Source organism: Mesoplodon densirostris, chromosome 14 (genome assembly GCF_025265405.1).
Source record: "Mesoplodon densirostris isolate mMesDen1 chromosome 14, mMesDen1 primary haplotype, whole genome shotgun sequence".
In the NCBI taxonomy this organism is placed as follows: domain Eukaryota; kingdom Metazoa; phylum Chordata; class Mammalia; order Artiodactyla; family Ziphiidae; genus Mesoplodon; species Mesoplodon densirostris.
The window spans coordinates 23003969-23023606 of record NC_082674.1 but is presented as its reverse complement, the minus strand read 5'-3'; the positions used below and the strand labels follow the sequence as shown (position 1 = coordinate 23023606).

Here is a 19638-nt window from a genome sequence, read left to right as displayed (position 1 = left end):
AAATAATAATTCTTAAAAAGGAGTCATGCCCATATTTTGAAGATCAGAAGAGTCACGTAGGCAGCAAACTACCAGATATCCTGTTGTGTCCTATGGCTGACAGTTAGGTTATTCTATGACCTCTGGCTTTTCTCTGTCTCGACTGTTGTGGTTTCTGACGCTCCTCAAAGCTGCTGCCATGGAAATGCGGTCTTCTTTGTTCTCCAGTGGCCAACTTAAAGCCTCACAGCCCAAGTGACTAAAACTCATTAATTAATATGGTTCTCAGTAACTTCTGGGATGGAGTGGGGAGGAATGGTCCACGGGTAGTTCCTTATTTGCCCTACTGAACTCAGCAATCATTTCCTCTCATCATTACCTTCTCCACTGGCTCTTTCTCTTTAAATATACTGCTAGCTCCCATTCTATCTCATTTTAAAAAGGAAACAGAGACTATACTTCTATATACTCCTATCACTTCCCATTTACAATTAAGTCCATGAATTTCTTGCTAAAAATTGCTGATTCCTTTGTCAGGCTGAGAGAGGCTTAAAAAAAAAAGTCATCCCCCCCGCCCGCCGCCAAAAGCCTATTCGTGGATATATTCCATAAGTATAGTAATATATAAGTAACAAGGAGGAAACAGAGCCAATGTTGAAATGCGTTTTAAGCAAATATGACAGTTAATAAGATCATCCCTGAAATTCAAAACAATTATCAGCAGAACTGCCTTTATTATAGGAACTTAGCATAACTTCTACATTAGTACTAGTTCTCAAACATCAATTACCTACTTCCCATAAACATTTGAATTTTTTTAAGATGAAAAAAAGACATCTAACTTTGTATCTTCCACTAAGTATCTAGAATACTAGCTTAGATTCAATGCTCTGCAATAGGAACAATTCTTAATCTTGATATGAAATTTTTTTAATTAATTTATTTCGCTGCATTGGGTCTCAGTTTATCAGTCAACTGATAAAAAGGAATAAATCAAGGCCGCCTGTTGACCATCTTTTCACGTGCCCGTTGGCCATCTGTATATCGTCTTTGGAAAAATGTCTATTCAGGTCCTCTGCTCATTTTTTAATTGGGTTTTTTTTTTGATGTTAAGTTGTATGAGTTCACTTTTATCCATAAAGATATCCAACTGATTTAGCACCGTTTATTGTAAAGATCATCCTTTCTCCACTGAACTGCAGGGCTAACTTGGTAGAAAAATTAGGTGACCATACATGAATGGGTCTGTTTCTAAACACTCTACATAGTCTGTTAACCTGTGTATTTTTACATCAGTAAGTACTATGCTGTTTTTTTTTTTGTTTTTTTTTTTTAGCTGTGGCATATGGGATCTAGTTTCCTGACCAGGGATTGAACCCAGGCCCCCTGCTTTGGGAGTGCGGAGTCTTAGCCACTGACCACCAGGGAAGTCCCAGTACTATGCTATCTTAATTACTATAGTTTTTAATAAAGTCTTGGTATCAGGTAATATAATCATTCTCATTTTGTTAAGATTTCCTGGGCTAATCTAGGTCCTTCTGCATTTCCAAATATGTTTTAAAACTGGCTTGTCCCTTTCACCCCCAACTTGTTTTAACTGGGAATGAATATGTAAGTCTAGGGAGAATTGATATCTTAACAATACCGAGTCTTCCAATCCACGAACATAATATTTCTCCTTTTATTTAGGTTGTCGTTTGTTTGTCTCAGCACTGTTTTACAGTTTTCAGTGTGGCAGTCCTGCAAATTTTTCATTAAATTGATGGGAGGTGAGGGGCGCTGCTACTGTAAATGTGTTTTCTTATTTCATTTTCCAATTGTTTAATATTAGCATATAGAAATAACGGATTTTTGAAAACCGACTTTACTTCCTATTCTAACAATTTATACAGTCCTTTGTAGTTTCCAAATATATACAATCATGTCAACTGTGAAAAGCCAGTTCTACCTCTCTTCCAATCTTTACATCTTTTATTTTCCTTCCTCACTGAATTGACTAGGACCTCCAGGACAATGCTGAATAGAAGTGGTGCTAATGGTCTTCCCTGTCTGGTTCCTGAACTGGGAGGGAAAAACACTCAATTATTTCACCATTAAGTATGATAGCTATAATTTTGTACATACTCGACTAGTTTGCTAAGACCTTTTATCATGAAAAGTCTTTAAACTCTGTCGAATATACTATCTCATTTACTGAGATAATCATAATTTCATCCCCTTTATTCTGTTAATATGACTTATACTGATTGTGCTAAACTTGGATTCCTAGAATAAGCCCCACCAAATTATGACATTATCTTTCTTGTATGTTGCAAGATTCAATTTGCTAATATTTTGCTCAGGATATTTGTGGCTATATTCCTGAGAGATAATGGCCAGTAATTTCCTTTCCTTGTTATTTATAAGATTTTGGTATTAAGGTTGTGCTAGCTTCAGAAATCAAGTTGGGAAGTGTTACCTCTTTTTTTATTTTCTCTATGAGACTTTATACAATTGGTAAAATTTCTTCTTTAAATGTTTAGGCCACCAGTGAAACCATCTGGGTCTGGAATTTTCTTTTTGAAAGGTATTCCAAGTACAAATTCATTTTCTTTAACAGATACAAGACTATTCGGGTTTTCTATTCCTTGTGTCAGTTTGCCAAGGTTAGTTTTTCATCTAAATTATCAAATTTATTAGCATTAAGTTATTTAGAATCTTATTATGCTTAAAATACATATATTTAAAACTTTTCTCTGAACCATTTGAGAATAGACTGCATACATCATGCTCTTTTACCCCTTAATACATCAGTATTATTCCCTAATAGTATCTCTTACACAGCCACAATACAAGTTATCAGATTCAGGGAATTTAATATTTATACAAATCTTTAATCTGAAGAATGTACTAAAGGGACTTCCCTGGTTGCGCAAATCTGCCTGCCAATGGAGGGGACAAGGGTTCAAGCCCTGGTCCGGAAAGATCCCACATACTGCGGAGCAACTAAGCCCTTGCGCCACAACTACTAAGCCTGCGCTCTAGAGCCCGATAGCCACAACTACTGAGCCCACGTGCCGCAACTACTGAAGCCCATGTACCTAGAGCCTGTGCTCCGCAGCAAGAGAAGCCACCACAATGAAGCCAGGCAATGAGAAGCGTGTGCACTGCAACGAAGACCCAACGCAGCCAAAAATAAATAAATATATTAAAAAGTTTAAAAATTAAAAAAAAAATAAAGAATGTACTACAATTTTAGTAACTGTCTCCATCATGTCTTTTACAGCATGTTCTTCCCCAGTACAGAATTCAATCCAGGATTACATTATTGCATTATTTGTTCAATCGTTTTAGTCTCCTTTAATAGTGGTATATCTCCTATATCTTTCTTGATACTGGCAAATTAAAAAAATTTTTTTACATTATCAGTCTTTCTAGGGAGTTATCAATTTACCAATCTTTTCAAGGATTTCATTTAAAAAATCATCTTTTTATTTGATTTCTGCTCTTATTTTTATTATATCTTTCCTTCTACCTTTTTTGGTTATAATTTATTCTTCTGTTGTCTTGAAATAGTTTACTGTTCAGCTTTTTTTCTAATATATACATTTAAAGCTATATGTATCCCTCTAAGCACTGCTTTTAGCTGTAACTGTAAACGTTTTAACACATATTTTCACTATTATTTAGGTCAATGTATTTTACAACTTTCACTGTTATTTCTTCTTTAGCCAATAAGACACGTGAAAGTATTTACATTACTTAATTTCTAAATACCTGAGGATTTTCCAGTTATCTGCTATTGATTTCTAGCTTATCACCAATGAATTCAGAGAACATATCTGAGATCTCTCCTTTCTTTCAAATTTAGAGATTTGCTCTATGGTACAGTATATTTTAGTAAGTGTCCATACATACTTGAAAAGTATGTAATATCCTACAGTTGCTGGGTAAAGAGTTCCATGTGTATCAATTAGGTCAATTTTAGTGTGTTGTTTAAATCTTCTAGATCCTTGCTGATTTTTTTTCTTGTTTATTAGTTACTGAGAAAGGTGCATTAATCTACTATGGTTGTAGTTTTGTCTATTTCAAACTTTTGGTTCTATCAACTTTTCCTTTTTGTGTTTTTGACCTATATTATTACATACCTAAAAAACTTAAGATTGTTATTATCATCCTGTTGAATTATTCCTTTTAATTGTGCAATGCTCTTCTTTCCCTCTAGCGATTCTTCTTACCTTACAGTCTTTTTCTGGCATAAATATATAGCCAACTCAGGTTTCTTTCCGTTAGTATGTGCATAATGTATTTTCCTCATTCTTTTACTTACCCATCTGTGCCCTTAAATTTAAAATATGTCCCTTGTAAACAGTATATGGTTATGTCTTCTGAGCTTTGTCTGGAGTGTTTGCTCCTCTCACATTTACCATAATCACTGGGAAAGTTGAGTTGAAGTACACCATCCTGTCGTTTGTTTCATCTGTTTTTTATTCCTTTCTCTTTTCTTACATTTCTTTGGAGTAATTGCTTATCTTTTATTATTCCATTTTTTCCTCTATTAGCTCTTTAGTTATATATTCTTTTTCTTTTGGCGCTTACTCTAGAGATAACATATGCACTTGACTGATTTACCACTCTCCAGACTTTTGCTCTACAGTTGTCATATATTGCTCCCATATATTTTAAACCCCACAAGTCATTATTTTAAACAGTCTTAATTTATATTTATACACATTTATCCTTATTGCTCTTTCATTTCTTTCTGCAGTTCTTTTATCTGCATTTTCTTTCAACATGAACTTTCTTTAGCATTTTTTAGTGCCATCTATTATCAATAAATTTTCTTAGTTTTAGTCTATGTTTTGCCTTCACTTTTGAAGCATACCACTCACTAGATTTAGAATTCTAGGTTAGCATTCTTTTTTTTTCTTTTAGCACTTTAAGAGGTCATTCTATTGATTTCTGGCTTCTGTAGTTTCAGGTGATATATCAACCATCACTCTTATTATTGTCCTGAAGGTAATGACTTCTTTCCTTTGGGAGCTTTTAAGATTTTTTTTTTTTTTTTTTTTTTTTTTTTTGCAGTATGTGGGCCTCTCACTGTTGTGGCCTCTCCCACTGCGGAGCACAGGCTCCGGACGCGCAGGCCCAACGGCCATGGCTCACGGGCCCAGCCGCTCCGCAGCATGTGGGATCCTCCCAGACTGGGGCAAGAACCCGCGTCCCCTGCATCGGCAGGCAGACTCTCAACCCCTGCGCCACCAGGGAAGCCCAAGATTTTTTTCTTTGATTTTAGGAATTAAGTCCATGATGGGTCTCAATATGACTTTATTTACATTTTTCCCACTTGGAAGTCATAGAGCTTCTTTTATCTTGTTTTGGTATCTTTCTCAATTTTATAAAATTCTTGGTTAATATATCCTCTATTCCACATCTCTTGCCCTTCTGGGAATCCCATTACACATGTTTTACCATTGTCTTCTGTTGCTTTCTTTCTGTACTTCCCCTCTATTTTTTCTCTCTCAGCACCACATAATTTCTACTCAACTGTTTTTTTTCCCCTAGTTTACTATTACTCTATTTTGCTGTTTCTAATTTGCTAGTAAATGCACTACCAAATTCTTAATTTTAGTTAATATATTTTTTTAGTCGTACAGTTTCCAGGTCTGATAAAATTTTTCTTTTCCTCTTTACCTTGAGCATATTAAGTCAGTTATCTTCAAGTCTGTGTGATAAGTCTAATATGTGAATTCTGTGGATTTATACCTTTTTCTCCTCTTGATATTTTGGTCCATTAATCCTGTTAGCATTCCTGTAGTATTTCACTGAATGAAATATTTGATTATGGATGAAAAACTGTACTAGTTCTATACGACATCTTCCTCCATGGAGGGCTGCTTCCTTTAGCAGCAGACACAGTACCAAGGACTCACCCACATTTTTTCTTTTCTTTTCTTTCCTTTTTTTTTTGGCTGTGTCGGGTCTTCGTTGCTGCGCACGGGCTTTCTCTAGTTGCAGTGAGCGGGGGCTACTCTTTGTTGCGGTGTGCGGGCTTCTCATTGCGGTGGCTTCTCTTGTTGCGGAGCATGGGCTTTAGGCATGTAGGCTTCAGTAGTTGTGACACACAGTCTTAGCTGCTCCGCAGCACGTGGGATCTTCCTGGACCAGGGCTCGAACCCGTGTCCCCTGCATTGGCAGGCAGATTCTTAATCACTGCGCCACCAGTGAAGTCCCTCACCCACATTTTCTTGAGGGCTGGTGTACTTCATTTTGCCCTCACTCTTGGAGAGTGGCCATGATGGGGGTCTCAATGGAAAACTCAGGGTATAATATGGCCTCTCTTACTTCATAAAGATTGAACTTCAACTTGTGCCATGCTGGTACTGTGGGGGATGCTGGAATCTCTGCTCATATATCTTTAGCTTCCCAGACACTGTTTTCTTCTGGTTTACTTAGAATCTTCCCTTGCATGTGTGTATCTTAGAAATCAATGACTTTAAGGGAAACTGACTGCAGATTTTGAGGTTAGAGTCTATGTGATTCTCTCCTCTTTTGGACTTAAGTTTCAACTGCTTTAGTTGCCCCAGACTTCCACCTCTCCTCTTTAGTCCAGTAAGACTGCCACTTTTTATTTGGAGTCCATTCCCCTATGCCTCCAGGAGTGACTGTTGAACACAGTGGTGCTTTCCTTTTCTTAAAGATCAAAACCCTCAAAAATTTCCTGTGTTGGTTGCTCTTCAACAATGGAGTGGCTGCTCAAGTGAAAACAGAGAAGTACACAAAATATGATTACTGGGCACACACTAGAAATTCAGACGCTTATATGAAGAATTTTGAGGAATACCTTGCCAAGGACTAGACACTACTGGCCATAACCCCATATGTTATCTCAGCAAATGAGTCATTCAACTTAGGTGGAAGCATCAAGGTCTCCTGGCTCCTGATAAAATAACCTTTCTGCACAATCATGTTTACACCAGAAAAGGGGGAAAACACTAAGGCCTGAGGGCCAAATTTGGTCCAATCCCTGTTTCTGTGTGACCTGTGAGTTAAGAGTAACTTTCATACTTTTAAAAATAGTTGGAGGGGGAGGCGGGGGAAGAACAATACTCTGTGACACATAAAAATTATACGAAATTCAAATGTCAGCGTCCATAAGTAAAGTTTTACTGGAACAAAACCACTCTCATTCATTTACGTATTACCTATGGGTACTTTCACGATACAATGGCAGAGTTGAGTAGTTGCCATAGAGACCACATGGGGAACCCTCATGGCTTCGCACTGCTTCCCAGGGTACTAGAAATTGCAGAGATGCAGTTATAACTCAACAGTGTCTTCAGTGTCTACCTTCTGCTGTGCTGCAACATTTTATTTTACTTTTATTACCAGTGCATACTCATCATGTCAAAGGAAGAAAATTGAAATATGAATGTCTAAGGCTCAGTGGAGTGTGGATTATTTTGTTACTAAATTAAATGACTAGGCATTGTATTTATGACATTACAGCTGTGCTAAAAGAATAAAATGTATGTTCACATTAGGAAACTAAGCACTTCATCACAACATTCCCATCTCATAGGAAAGTAACAATCAAAAAAAATTTTTTTAATTGTAAATGGAATCTCATCACAGCAGAATTTCTTCACAAAAATAAAAATGAGACTGCAATGAAAGTAAGCTTCCAACTGGTCCATGTATTAGAAAGCGAGGAAAGCCATTTACTAATGGTGAGTTAATTAAATCGTATTTGTTTGGAAAAGCCAAAGAAGTATGTCCTGAGACTATAAACTTGTTTAAGACTATATATTTATTAGTCTTTCCATAAAGACGGTTCTTGAAGGGTTGAGGACACTGGAAGCAACGTCAATAATCAGTTAAAAAAACAAAAATGATTTTGAGTGGTTTCTTTGGCTCTTGATGAGTTCACAGATATTGCCAATACTTAGTTTTTGCTTACTTGAGGAGCCAATACTCAATTTGAAGTGACTGAAAAGTTAGCCTCTATGAATAGTCTGTGTGGGACAACCACAGGCAAGAATACTTCCGAAGGGGCTTCCTTGGTGGCACAGTGGTTAAGAATCCGCCTGCCAATGCAGGGGACATGGGTTCGAGCCCTGGTCTGGGAAGATTCCACATGCCGCGGAGCAACTAAGCCCGTGTGCCACAGCTACTGAGCATGCGCTCTAGAGCCCGCGAGCCACAACTACTGAAGCCCGCGCACCACAGGCGCACCACAGCGAAGAGTAGCCCCGGCTCGCTGCAACTAGAGAAAGCCCGCGCGCAGCAACGGAGACCCAAGGCAGCCAAAAATAAATAAATAAAAAGAATACTTTCAAAGAAGCTGAAGAAACAAACCCAAAACACTGATGGAGGTAAAAATACTCATGGAGCAGGAAAAGACTTAGTTGGACAATTTAATAAAGCTTGTGAAAATTGAAGGTGTTTAAAGCTTACGGCGCAATCACTCAGTGGAAAAATATTTTAATCTATCATACTATTGAACCAGTGGTATCAATGGTGTACTTCATTAGCTCTCATGAACTTAACCATTGTCAGTTACACAAATGTTTGTCAGAAACAAAAGCTGAATATCCTGACTTGCCCTATCACACAGCAGTTCAGTGGTTTAATAGTGATAAAGTTTTATTGTGATTTTTTTGAGCTGAGGGCCAATATTGAAATTTTTCTGAATGAGAATCACCCTCAATCACTACTATCGAGCACTGAGTAGGTTTTATAAATTAGATCTTGCTGCAAACCTGATAATGTTTCTTAATAATTCAACCTAAAATTAAAATGTGAAGAAATACTTATGTGTGAAACATACACTATGCTAAGTCACTTTGACAACTAATGTTGCTTGTAATCACAAGCAAATGTCACGTTGCTTTACACAGTTCCAGGGCTGTCAAATGTTAAAACAAGTGAGATCTTCATTCCCTCACAGATCTGCACTGGACACTATTTTCTAAGCTCAAACCACAGTTCTAACAGCATTCTTTTTTTTTTTTTTTTTTTCGGTATGCGGGCCTCTCACTGTTGTGGCCTCTCCCGTTGCGGAGCACAGGCTCCGGACGCGCAGGCTCAGCGGCCATGGCTCACGGGCCCAGCTGCTCCGCGGCATGTGGGATCCTCCCAGACCAGGGCACGAACCCGTATCCCCTGCATCGGCAGGCGGACTCTCAACCACTGCGCCACCAGGGAAGCCCTCTAACAGCATTCTTTAGACCTCAGTGTTAGTGCAAAATAAATCAAAATCCATTTAATTGTGCAGGTGAGGAGCTTCCACCTAACCTCTCACTGGAATTGACTAATGTGCAATGTTATCACATGATAAAAGGCAAATATTGAGAGAACTAATAAAATTCTATAAATACCTTCCAAGTGATGACTAAAATCACTTAACTAAAATCACATGCTTTTGGATTGATAATAGTTTCGGTAGTACCTACCTATCTGTGTTAAGACACCTTCCAAGATGAAATACATAAAATCTCATTATAGATCAGCATTAACAGACGAACACTTCCAGTTGATTTTGATGATACAGAACCCTAACTCTGAACCTCAATTAAGCAAAATGTTCTCTTCCCCCCAAAGTCCCTTCTTCTCATGATTACAAAAAATTATACTCCATCATTATTTTTCAAATTTCATATTCATGTAAAAATCTTTTCAATGCAGGTTTGTTTTTTAAATTACAAATGGTGTGTGATATATATGTCTGTGTTGTGTGTACACTGAATTTTATCCTTCAATAACCATCTGCTATTTTCTCCAGCAAGTTCTTACTAATAACTGCCTTCTCTAAAACAGAAAGAATGCCAAGGAGAAAAAAAAAACCTAATTCCACTATTACATCTGCCACATGAAATCTTAGTAATCTTCATTAACCTTTAATATTTTAACTTCTACCCTACCAAAAAGATTCACTCAAAGTTACATGCTAATCAACAGCAAAGTTAACATAAATCCAGATTTCCTAAATTTTTTTTCTAAGATGAAACGGCAATTTCTCCATATTTAGTATGAGTCTACTTTAAGCCACAAAAAAGGAAAATTTTTACAGTTGGCTAGAATGGGGAATTTTGGTTTTAAATGAAAGAATTAGGCAACTGCCATAATTTCAATTTATCTTAAGTTTGCCTGCTTAATGTGGTTTGAGCCTACAGATGGCCTTCAGGAGCCCTGTATAAAAACCCAAACTGTAATACTGTGTATGCACATGAACATGTATACTTTTCTGAGAAGTCCAGGGCTTTCATGATTTCTCAGAGGGGTATGTGTATTGCTGTAAGTTAAAAAATCATTCCAGGTAAACTAGTAAACAAATAGATAATGAAAAAAGAGTAAAGAAGAAAATTAACAGATACAGGGAAGGACTAGACATTTCAGGAACAGAAGAAGGGAGCATCCTAGTCCTGTGGTTCTCACGAGTGTGATCCCCTTTTTCACTGTGTTGACATCTGCATGGTGCAAAAGCAATGGTGATTAAAACACCTTAAAACACCGACACCTCAGCAGAAACCAAATCAGTGGCACTAAATTGCCACAAACAGCGAAACAAAAAAGGTCCATTTTCAATTAAAAATGCCCTTGCCCTTGACTAAGCAGTAAAAACAATCAATTTTCTTACATCGCCACCAACAAGTATACATCTTTTTAATATTCTGCATGATGAAATGGAAAGTATCCATGAAGCATTTCTGTTGCATATCAAAGTACAATGGTTGCCTTCAAGAAAAGCACTCGTGTGACTGTTTTAGTTCCAAGCTGATCTAGCTACTTTTTTTCACAGAACATCTCTTTTACTGGAAAGCACAAGAGACAAACTATGGTTATTCACACTTAAGATATTTAACAGATACTCTTGAAAATGAACAAAGTGAGCCTGTCATTTCAAAGAAGACAACTGACAGTATTTGTTGCTAGTGAAAATTAAAATTTTGGAAACCTTGTATCCAACACCATGAATTTGACAGCTTCTTCATACTCAAGGACTCTTCTGATACCTTGCTGTAATATTAACAAATGTGAATTTTTTGATGTTGTATAAAATGTGTCAACATTTGAACATCTGTATAAATCAGCTGAACCAGTATTTTCAAAATGACCAATGCATGTTACAAAGTCATCTGTAAGATCCATTTAAAATGCAAGATAGATAAATGGATTTTAATGTAAGAGAACAATATTTCAGATTCTACATTACAACTAACCTTTAAGAAATTACCACTTGTCGATTTCTGGTATAATATTAAAGAATATCCACCATTATCTAAAAAGGCTATTGAAATACTCCTTCCTTTTACAACTTCGTATCTGTAAAAGTACAGATTTTCTTTATATACTTCAACCAAAACAATGTATCAAAACAAACTGAAGCAAAGCAGATGTGAGAATTCTGCTGTCTTCTACAAAACCAGACATTAAAGACATGTGCTTATCACTATTAGTTTTGTTGTAGAAAACAAACTCTGATTATGTAAAATGAATAGGTTATTATCGTTACTTTACATGAATTAAAGAATATTTTTAAATTCTTAGTTTTAATTTCTAACACCATACTGATAAATAACTCATACAAATCAAAGTTCTTGTCCTCAATTATTTTTATAAGTATAAAGTAGTCACAAGATTCAAAGTTTGAATTCCATTGCTCTCTAGTCCCTAGCCAAAAGAAAGCATATACCAAATCACCTTTCACCATTTAATTCTGCCTAAAAATATCTCTCCCCCTCAGCACCAACATTAATATGTCAAACCAGATTATAAATTCTGAATAATGGGAATAGGAAAGAAACGTTTTATACATACATACATACATACTATGTATGAGTGGTTGTATGCAACAAACAATGTGGAGGACACATCTGTTAGATCCTCACAAGAAATAGCCTTCTCAAAAATTCCTTTGAGGAGGGGTCCAGGGCTCAGCAGAGCCCTCTATTACCTTATACTCAGGTTTTTACTAAACAATAACAGTAGCTAACATTTTCTGAGCTTTTATTATGTTCTAAGCGTTCTACCAGTTTAGTTGTTACAGATACATTATGAAGCAGGTCTATTATCATCCTCAAAATGCAGAAGAAACTGAGGAAGAGCTGAAATTATAATACATGCAGAACCTGTACCTGTAGCGAGTATAAACATGGTCCTGCACTATATCAATACTTACTGAACTACCTTGAATAAACACTTAATTGAGTATATATCTGTTATCATTCAGGATTCACCTAACTATTTCAGTTAAGGTCTGATGTTCATAAAATATGTTCCTTTCTGTCATTATATAACTTAGGTCTTTCTCTCATTTTCACTCCAGAAGACTGGTCATTTTCTTTCACTACTTTGGCTCAATTATTTGATACATATTCAAACAACACAGATGAACCTACAAGTACCTATAAAGTTTCCCTCTCAGTTTTACTATTTAAAATAAAAAAGAGTCATAATAACTGCTAAATATTAGAGAAGCTATATAATAGATGTCCTTAAATATGAAAAGTAACTTTTGATTTCTCTAAATCTTGAAAATAGTAGGTAGGATTAAGGGAAAACTTAAAATGGTGTTAGACAAGCACTAAAAGCAAGAAAATGTTTTGATCAATAGTTTGGTAATTGACCAGATGGGAACTCAGGCATAGTCTGATGAACATTCTAAGGATTAAATTCTTTTATGGGGAAATAAACTGTGTCAAAACCTCCAAATTACACAGTGCCAGCATATATCAAGACCCAAAGGCAACATTCCCACCAGATTACGTGCGTAACATAAATACCTCTATTTGTCTTTGCACAGATGCGGGTAAATTTGGGAAGGGAGAGCCCTGAGGTCAGTGACTATTAGGAAGGTTATGTATGTCCTCATAAATCACTTTGCTATACACATGAATAGTGGGTAGGCAGATTAAAGGACAATTGTCCCTGTCCTTTAACTACTTTTTCTACTGCATGACAAGTACCCACCTAGACCAGGAACTGAATTCCTCCATTAAACTAGGAAAAGACTGGCTACTAGTTATTTGTACTTATTTAACTTCAGAATGAGTTTCTGCATTTTTAGTCCCCTACTTCTAATTGTGGAATAACGACAATTTCCATTAAAGGATTTTCATTTTATCTTAAAGATGGAAAATCTCTGAGGTACAGTGTATTTCAGAGAATGAGGTGTAAAAAAAAAAGTACACTTCACCTACCAATAACCAAGACTTCAAAGGTAATCATATTCAATCTTGGGGGAAGGTGGAGGGTTTACAAAAAGAAAGAAGAGTTGTAACCTTAATCTCTTTCGGCTTCCTACCTTCACTGATCCTCTATTTTCCCAGAAAGAATAAGCCTTGAAATGGCTACTTACAGCTGCTAGAGGAGCAGTGATCGCTGCCTGAGGGTATAAATTTGTATTCACTCAAAATTAAATCCTAGAAGATTAAACTGGGAATCCCTATCCTCCACCACCACACCACTGCTAAGCCTACTGACATTTACAAACCGTTTCTTCTTGCATCCCTATAGCCGAAGATTTCCAGGATCAAGGTTGTTTCTGAAACTGAGATTTTAATTATTTCTAAATATCTTGACATTCTTAACACTGATGTTATTTTACCTGTTAAGAGTTGTTTGAGAACGTATACTATTGGAATGGATACTGTTAAATGATAAATGTGGATAATAAGACATCAGATGAAAAAAACCTACTTGATAAAATTTACTATCTTCCTCGCTAATCCTAAATCTTAATATAATCCTGTCTCTAGACTCAAATGTAAATAGATTTCTAAATCCCAATAACTCCTAATCTTGGTTTAGACATTTACCAGAAAAGCCCCAGCTCTGTATCTTCGAATAAAATAAAAATACTCTAGACTACTTCCTCAAACTGTCAAAATTTCCCTCACCTGCTGGAATTAACTGACAGGAAAACCAAGCAAGCAACCAACCAACCTAATCCCTGAATCTCTGAACAATGTAGCATCTTTATGCCTTCTCTAGCTTCTCATCTAAAAAGATGCAAGAGAAGAGAGAAAGTATCCCTCAGACCATCTCCCCTATTCCTCAACCTGCTCTTTTTTAAAAGACCTGGCCTTGGGTCTACACAACAACACTATCCCTGCAGAAGTTGAGGTTGCCAAGATCAACTAGCACTTCCTTCAAACTGCCTAATCTTTAGACTGCTGGGTCATAATTAAACAATTTAATCAGAAAAGAGGCTTTAAACAGTCTGGCAGTTCCTCAAAAAGTTAAACAGAGTTACCATTTGACCTAGCAATTTCACTCCCAGCTATATACCCAAGGGAAATGAAAACATATATCCACACAAACACTTATACATGAACATTCATAGCAGTATTATGCACAATAGCCAAAAAGGGGAAACAACTCAAATGTCCATCAAATGATAAACGGACAAATGAAATGTGGTATATTCATGCAATGAAATATTATTCGGCCATAAAAGGAATGAAATACTGATACATGCTACAACATAGATGAACTTTCAAAACGTTAAAAGAAGCCAATCACAAGAGACCACATAATGTATGATTTCATTCAGATGAAATGTCCAGAACAGGCAGCCTAGTACTGAAAGGAGTGGTGAAGGGAAAAGGGATTTGTTGGCTAGTGAAAACAGGGTTGTGTTGTGTTTGAGGGTGGTGGTGGTGAAAACTTTCTAAAGTTGATTGTGGTGACTGATGGTTGCACAACTAAAAGCCACTCAATTATACACTTCGAATAGGTGAAATTGTATGGTATGTGAATTGTATCTCAATAAAACTGTTGTGAACAGTCTGTGGCTGGGAACAGAGCTGGCACAATCTCGACCATCGGGAAGCAGTTTTCCACACAACCCTCTTCCCAAACAAGCAGATTCTACTCAACCTTTTTCAAGTCCTCCAAAATAAATTCAACATTTATAGTCTGAATAAAGCTCCCCAGGTGATTTCTCTATACTCCCACTGCCATCCTAACTCCTTTTGGAACTGCTGATCAAAGTAAAAAGCTTTTACTGGATTTTCCAGGATACCCATAGGAACTAGCTTCAATTTCAACAACCAGTCAAAAGCACTATGATAAACTACAAGACTGTGGTAGCAGGATCACTAAAGGGGATAGAGTGGTAGGCATCTTTGGCTTTGTGGTAAGTAAAACTTAACTCAAGAAAATATACTGAAGGAACATGCACTATCCAAACAATAAATTAGTATACTGTTTTGCATTAAATAATAACAAAAAATTTAAATGTAAAAGGCACTTTGGAAATGAACATCATTTGGCCACCTAAAAAACACAAAGAAACTCATAAAATTACTAAAAGTGTTATAGCTGATTGGTAATAAAAGTTACTAAAAGGGTTATAGCTGACTAGCAATCTAATGTAATAAAAAAATCAAGAATATGTTATGGAACTACAGTCAACATTTTAAAATGAGATCAAGTCCTGCAGATTTCCCCTCCCTTGTACAATACTTTCATTTAATACTAAAAACAAACAAGCAAAAAACCTAACTATAGCTATTCTGCTAAGCAGCTTTACTTGAATTTGAGTTAATAATTAGCATGTAACATCACTGAAAATCAAGGCAGACAAAAGAAATCTTATTTGAATATTAAAAACAATTATTTATTAGAAAATCCACGTCTGTTAGGATGTCTTTGGACAGGTCTAGATTTTGGAAAAGGGAAGGAGAAGAGGAGAATTTAAGAATCCCAGGGAGGCACGGTCAAAACCAAACATACTTCCCGGGATTAAGAAGCATGTAATGGTACTCTTTACTGTCAGAGAGGAGGCTGAAAAAGCCTGAAAGTCACTTGTTTAGACTGGGAGTTCCCTGAGTGAAGAGACTGTGTCTTATTTTTGGATTCCTGGTGACTGGCACAAAGCAGGTCAATAAATGCTTCCTAATTTAAAAGGGGAAAAAGTCTGGAAAATGATCATCCAAAACCAGAACCCAACACGTATGTAATTTGAATTCACAGAAACAAACAGAATCACTTAGCCTATTTCCTCACCATATCTTTTCTCTAACAACCTTGAACAATCCACTAGTGAAGTTTCTTAATTATCTATAATCTTAAAAAGGTACATCTGACTTAAAAGATCGCATATCAAAGATTTAAAAACACATAAGTCTGCTGTGTTTTATGCCTATACAGTATATAAATATGTAAGTTCATGTAAAATAAAAATAAAGAAGTTGAGATACAAGCATCAGATTTTTAAATATTTAAATTTACAAGCCAAGTTGATGGTGAGCATAAACTTCCCCCAAAGTTAACAAGATATAAAAATTTTTAAATAGCTACACTTCCCTCTTACAACAATGCGTAACTACAAAAAAATACATACACTTTTTCAAAGCAAATGTCTCACAGACCCAGTAAGATGTTCACATCTGTTTGAGTCCAGGGAGTCTTAAACAGTGAACACTGACTGCAGGCACCAGGGGGCCTCCCAAGAATAACTTGATAGTAAAGGAAAAGGCAAACAAGAGTTCCTGGTAAAACTTCGCTTCTTATTCAGTCTTAAGAGACTCAGTCTTAGACTGCTGGAAGGCTTTCACAACTGGAGCAAGTATACTGTAGTTTGTTACACAACAGGTACACAGAGAACTGATAAAATACCGACACTTTGGCTGAAAAAAGGAACTAGCGCCCTCCCTTCCGCCCCCCAATCACACAATCTTCTTCTGTGATGATTTTCCAAATGTAAGTACATACTGTTTCACTGTGGCAAACAATTATCTTCAGGAAATTTGAAAGCCAGTAACAATGGATATGTAATCCTTCCACGGTTTCTGACAGAGAGAACAATAATTTTTTTTTAATGGCGTAATTTCTTTCCTATACAGTCACAAAGCAGTTAGTGATGACGCAAATTTTAGGGTAAAGGGATTCACTGGCAGAAGACAGCGACTGACTCTGAATAATACCCTGGCCTCTCCATCTCTTCCCTTTCCCTCAATCCCCGACCCTAACATAAAACTATCCAATTAAAAACAGAAGGGCCCAGAAAGTTCAAAAGCTGCTAAGACCTGTAAATATCTTTTAAACACAAGAGAGGCTTTACAATCGACCTTTTTTAAGTTTGTGCAGAAATTAAATCCTGCTCAAACCTGCTAAAATTCTCAAACCCGAAAACCAATCCCTTCAGCAAACGTGTCTACATATTTCTTGCGTGCATCTTCAGCTCGGTCAAAGACTTTTGGCTTACTATGCTTTAAAGCTAAATAATACATGGGCGGGACTCCACTCCCGCTCACGTTATCTTCTCCTTGAATAGAGTTTGTCCTGTAGCATCATGTAAAAATGCCGAACAGATCAAACAGTCGATTCAAGGAGAAGATTTTTTTAAATTCACTCCGGTAACAAGAAACGGAGGCATCCAAGGGCAAGGCACAAAAGAGAACAGAGAAGAAATACACGTCCCACGGGCGTACAATGCCCCGGAGCACGCATCCCGGCACCCTCCTCGCGAAGGGTCACCAGGCACCCCCGCCGGCGCGCCGCCGTGCGGATCCCCGAAGGTCCGCTGGGGCACTACTTGCTCGCGGGGACAGCCCCTGACGCCCGGCCTCCCCTCGGCCGTGTTCCCGGAGGCCGCTCCCCCCGGCCCACCAGCTTATTCGGCGGCCGCCTCGGGGCGGGAACGGGGGTCCCCTCGGGCTCCGGCGGCGGAGGGACAAGGAGGGCTGAGGGAGGCGCCCCCTCCCCGCGGCCGGCCGGGCCCCGACTCACCCTCCAGCAGTCGGGTGATGAGACTATCCACGTTCAGCTCCCCGTCCGCCATCTTGTCGGCACCAGACGCTCCTTCCCACCAGCGGGAACAAGGGCTTCTCGACGGCGGACGCTGCGGCGACCGCTCACCTACAAGTCACGCGGCGTTTCGACCCCGGTTCCAACTCCCCCTTCCCCCGGGCCCTCCCCCCACCCCTTCCCACCAAGCAGTGGAGCGCGCAAACACTCGGAGGCACCCACGAGAAATAAATAAATAAACAAGTGGAGCCCCCAGAAACCGGGCCGCGTCAGACCCAGCCCCCACCTCCTCTTCCTCCTCCTCCTCGGCACCGCCCAACTCCGCAAAGCTCACCAGCGCCGCCGACGGCCCCTCCCGCAGCGCCACTCACTCCACACCGCCCTTCCCCGCCACCGCGCCACGCAGCCCTCCGCGCAGGCGCACGGCGCACTCCCTCGCGGCCCCGCCTCGCCCCCGGCCTCCGCGCAATCGCACTGGACTCGTTCTCCCGCCGCCGCCGCCGCGCCACCGCCTTCGCGCAGGTGCGTCGCCCTCTCTCTCCACTTCCACTGCGCCGAATCTTCGCGGCTGCGCAGGCGGCGCCCCTGAGGCTCCCCGGTTTTGGTGCGCCGGGGAAGCTCCCATTACGCAGAGCGCGCGTAGGCAGTGCAGGCCTTCCAGCTTCCCAGCTGTCCGGGCCCGGGCCCGGGGCGCTCAGCAGACGTGGTTGTGCTCTTTCCGCCTTGCTTTTCTTTTCTTGGTTTCAGTCCCTGGTTTTGCAAGCAGTTCCTCGTTCCCGGTAAGCGGGAAACGCGGACTGCGTTACCCATGTTTGAAACTGGGTTTACACGTTTGGAAAGCAAGAAGGGGTTACTCTGCTGGAACAGTTTGACGTTGCACATAAGGGGTTTTATACCCTACGGTTCCACAAGGTTGGTTGCCCAAGTGTCCCTAGATGAAATAAGTTAAAGTGGGCCCTGGGAGGATCAGCAGTAATAATATTTTACATGGGTACCGTTGTCTGCCTTCTATAGAACGCTTTCACATATCTTACATCTTCCATTCTGTGGATGCTGCTTTTCCACAGTGCATTTTGAACAACAACAAGAAAAATACCTTCATTATATATTGCTTAATCATCCCACCTTGTAATTGTTTTTGCATTTATCTCCTGCACTCGACCGCGAGCTCCTACACGGTAAACCCAATTTATCTTTGTGCCTGCAGCTCCCACCGTATCTGGTATGTAGAAGAGAGGGACAAAGGAACGCGGAGGCTCAGGAAGGTTGGTTGCCCACCTCTTCTTTCCACCACAGAATTCTGCCTCTAGAAAAGCAGGGGGAAGAGTAGCCACGCAAAGGATCTAGGTAAGCCAGAGTTTTGGGCCTATTCTCAGAAGTGGTCAGACCAAAAGTCTTCACTCATTCCTCAGGTGTTTAGAAACTCACAAACAAGATGCTGTCTCAAGCTCAAGGCAGTGCTTCTCCCACTCACATATCACTAATAATAGCTAACATTTTTGAGATCCCTCTATGTGCTCTGGCACTGTTTTAAATGTTATAGTACATATGTTATTTCATTTAATCCTTACACCAGCCCTGTGAGGTAGGTACTATTATTATCTCTACTTTGTAGATGGAATTTATTGAAGCACAGAATTGTTAAATACCTAGCACCAAGTAAATGGCAGATCTGGGATTCAAACCCAGGCGTCCTAGTGCCAGAGTCTGCACTCAACAATTGTGATATACTCCCTCTCAGTGTATGTGAACTGAGATGCTTAAATATGCATGTGTTACAACATAAATGTCGAGAACAGAAATCATAGCTTTTTTTGGGAAAAAGCATTATCCAATCAAGTGCTTTATGATGGTTCAGATGACTTACAGAGATAGGATTTCCTGATCTCCTTTTTTCTAGTTTTCTCTCCATTTCAAGATTTA

General features: G+C 38.8%; 1 protein-coding gene across 2 annotated transcripts in view; it reads right to left on the bottom strand.

Moving 5' to 3' along the window:
• PPP1CB (protein phosphatase 1 catalytic subunit beta) overlaps positions 1-18128 on the bottom strand; it is a 37384-nt gene extending 19256 nt beyond the window's left edge. Inside the window, exons 1-2 of one of the 2 annotated variants that reach the window (XM_060117477.1) lie at positions 18050-18128; positions 17698-17826 (exon numbers count right to left, since the gene is read on the bottom strand). In XM_060117477.1, coding sequence (XP_059973460.1) covers positions 17698-17749 — 52 coding nt within the window. In that variant the 5' untranslated portion in view covers positions 17750-17826; positions 18050-18128. Of the gene's footprint in view, positions 1-17697; positions 17827-18001; positions 18024-18049 lie in introns of those variants that run through there. The other variant, XM_060117478.1, reaches the window with a different exon arrangement.
• Between the last annotated feature and the right edge of the window lie 1510 nt (positions 18129-19638).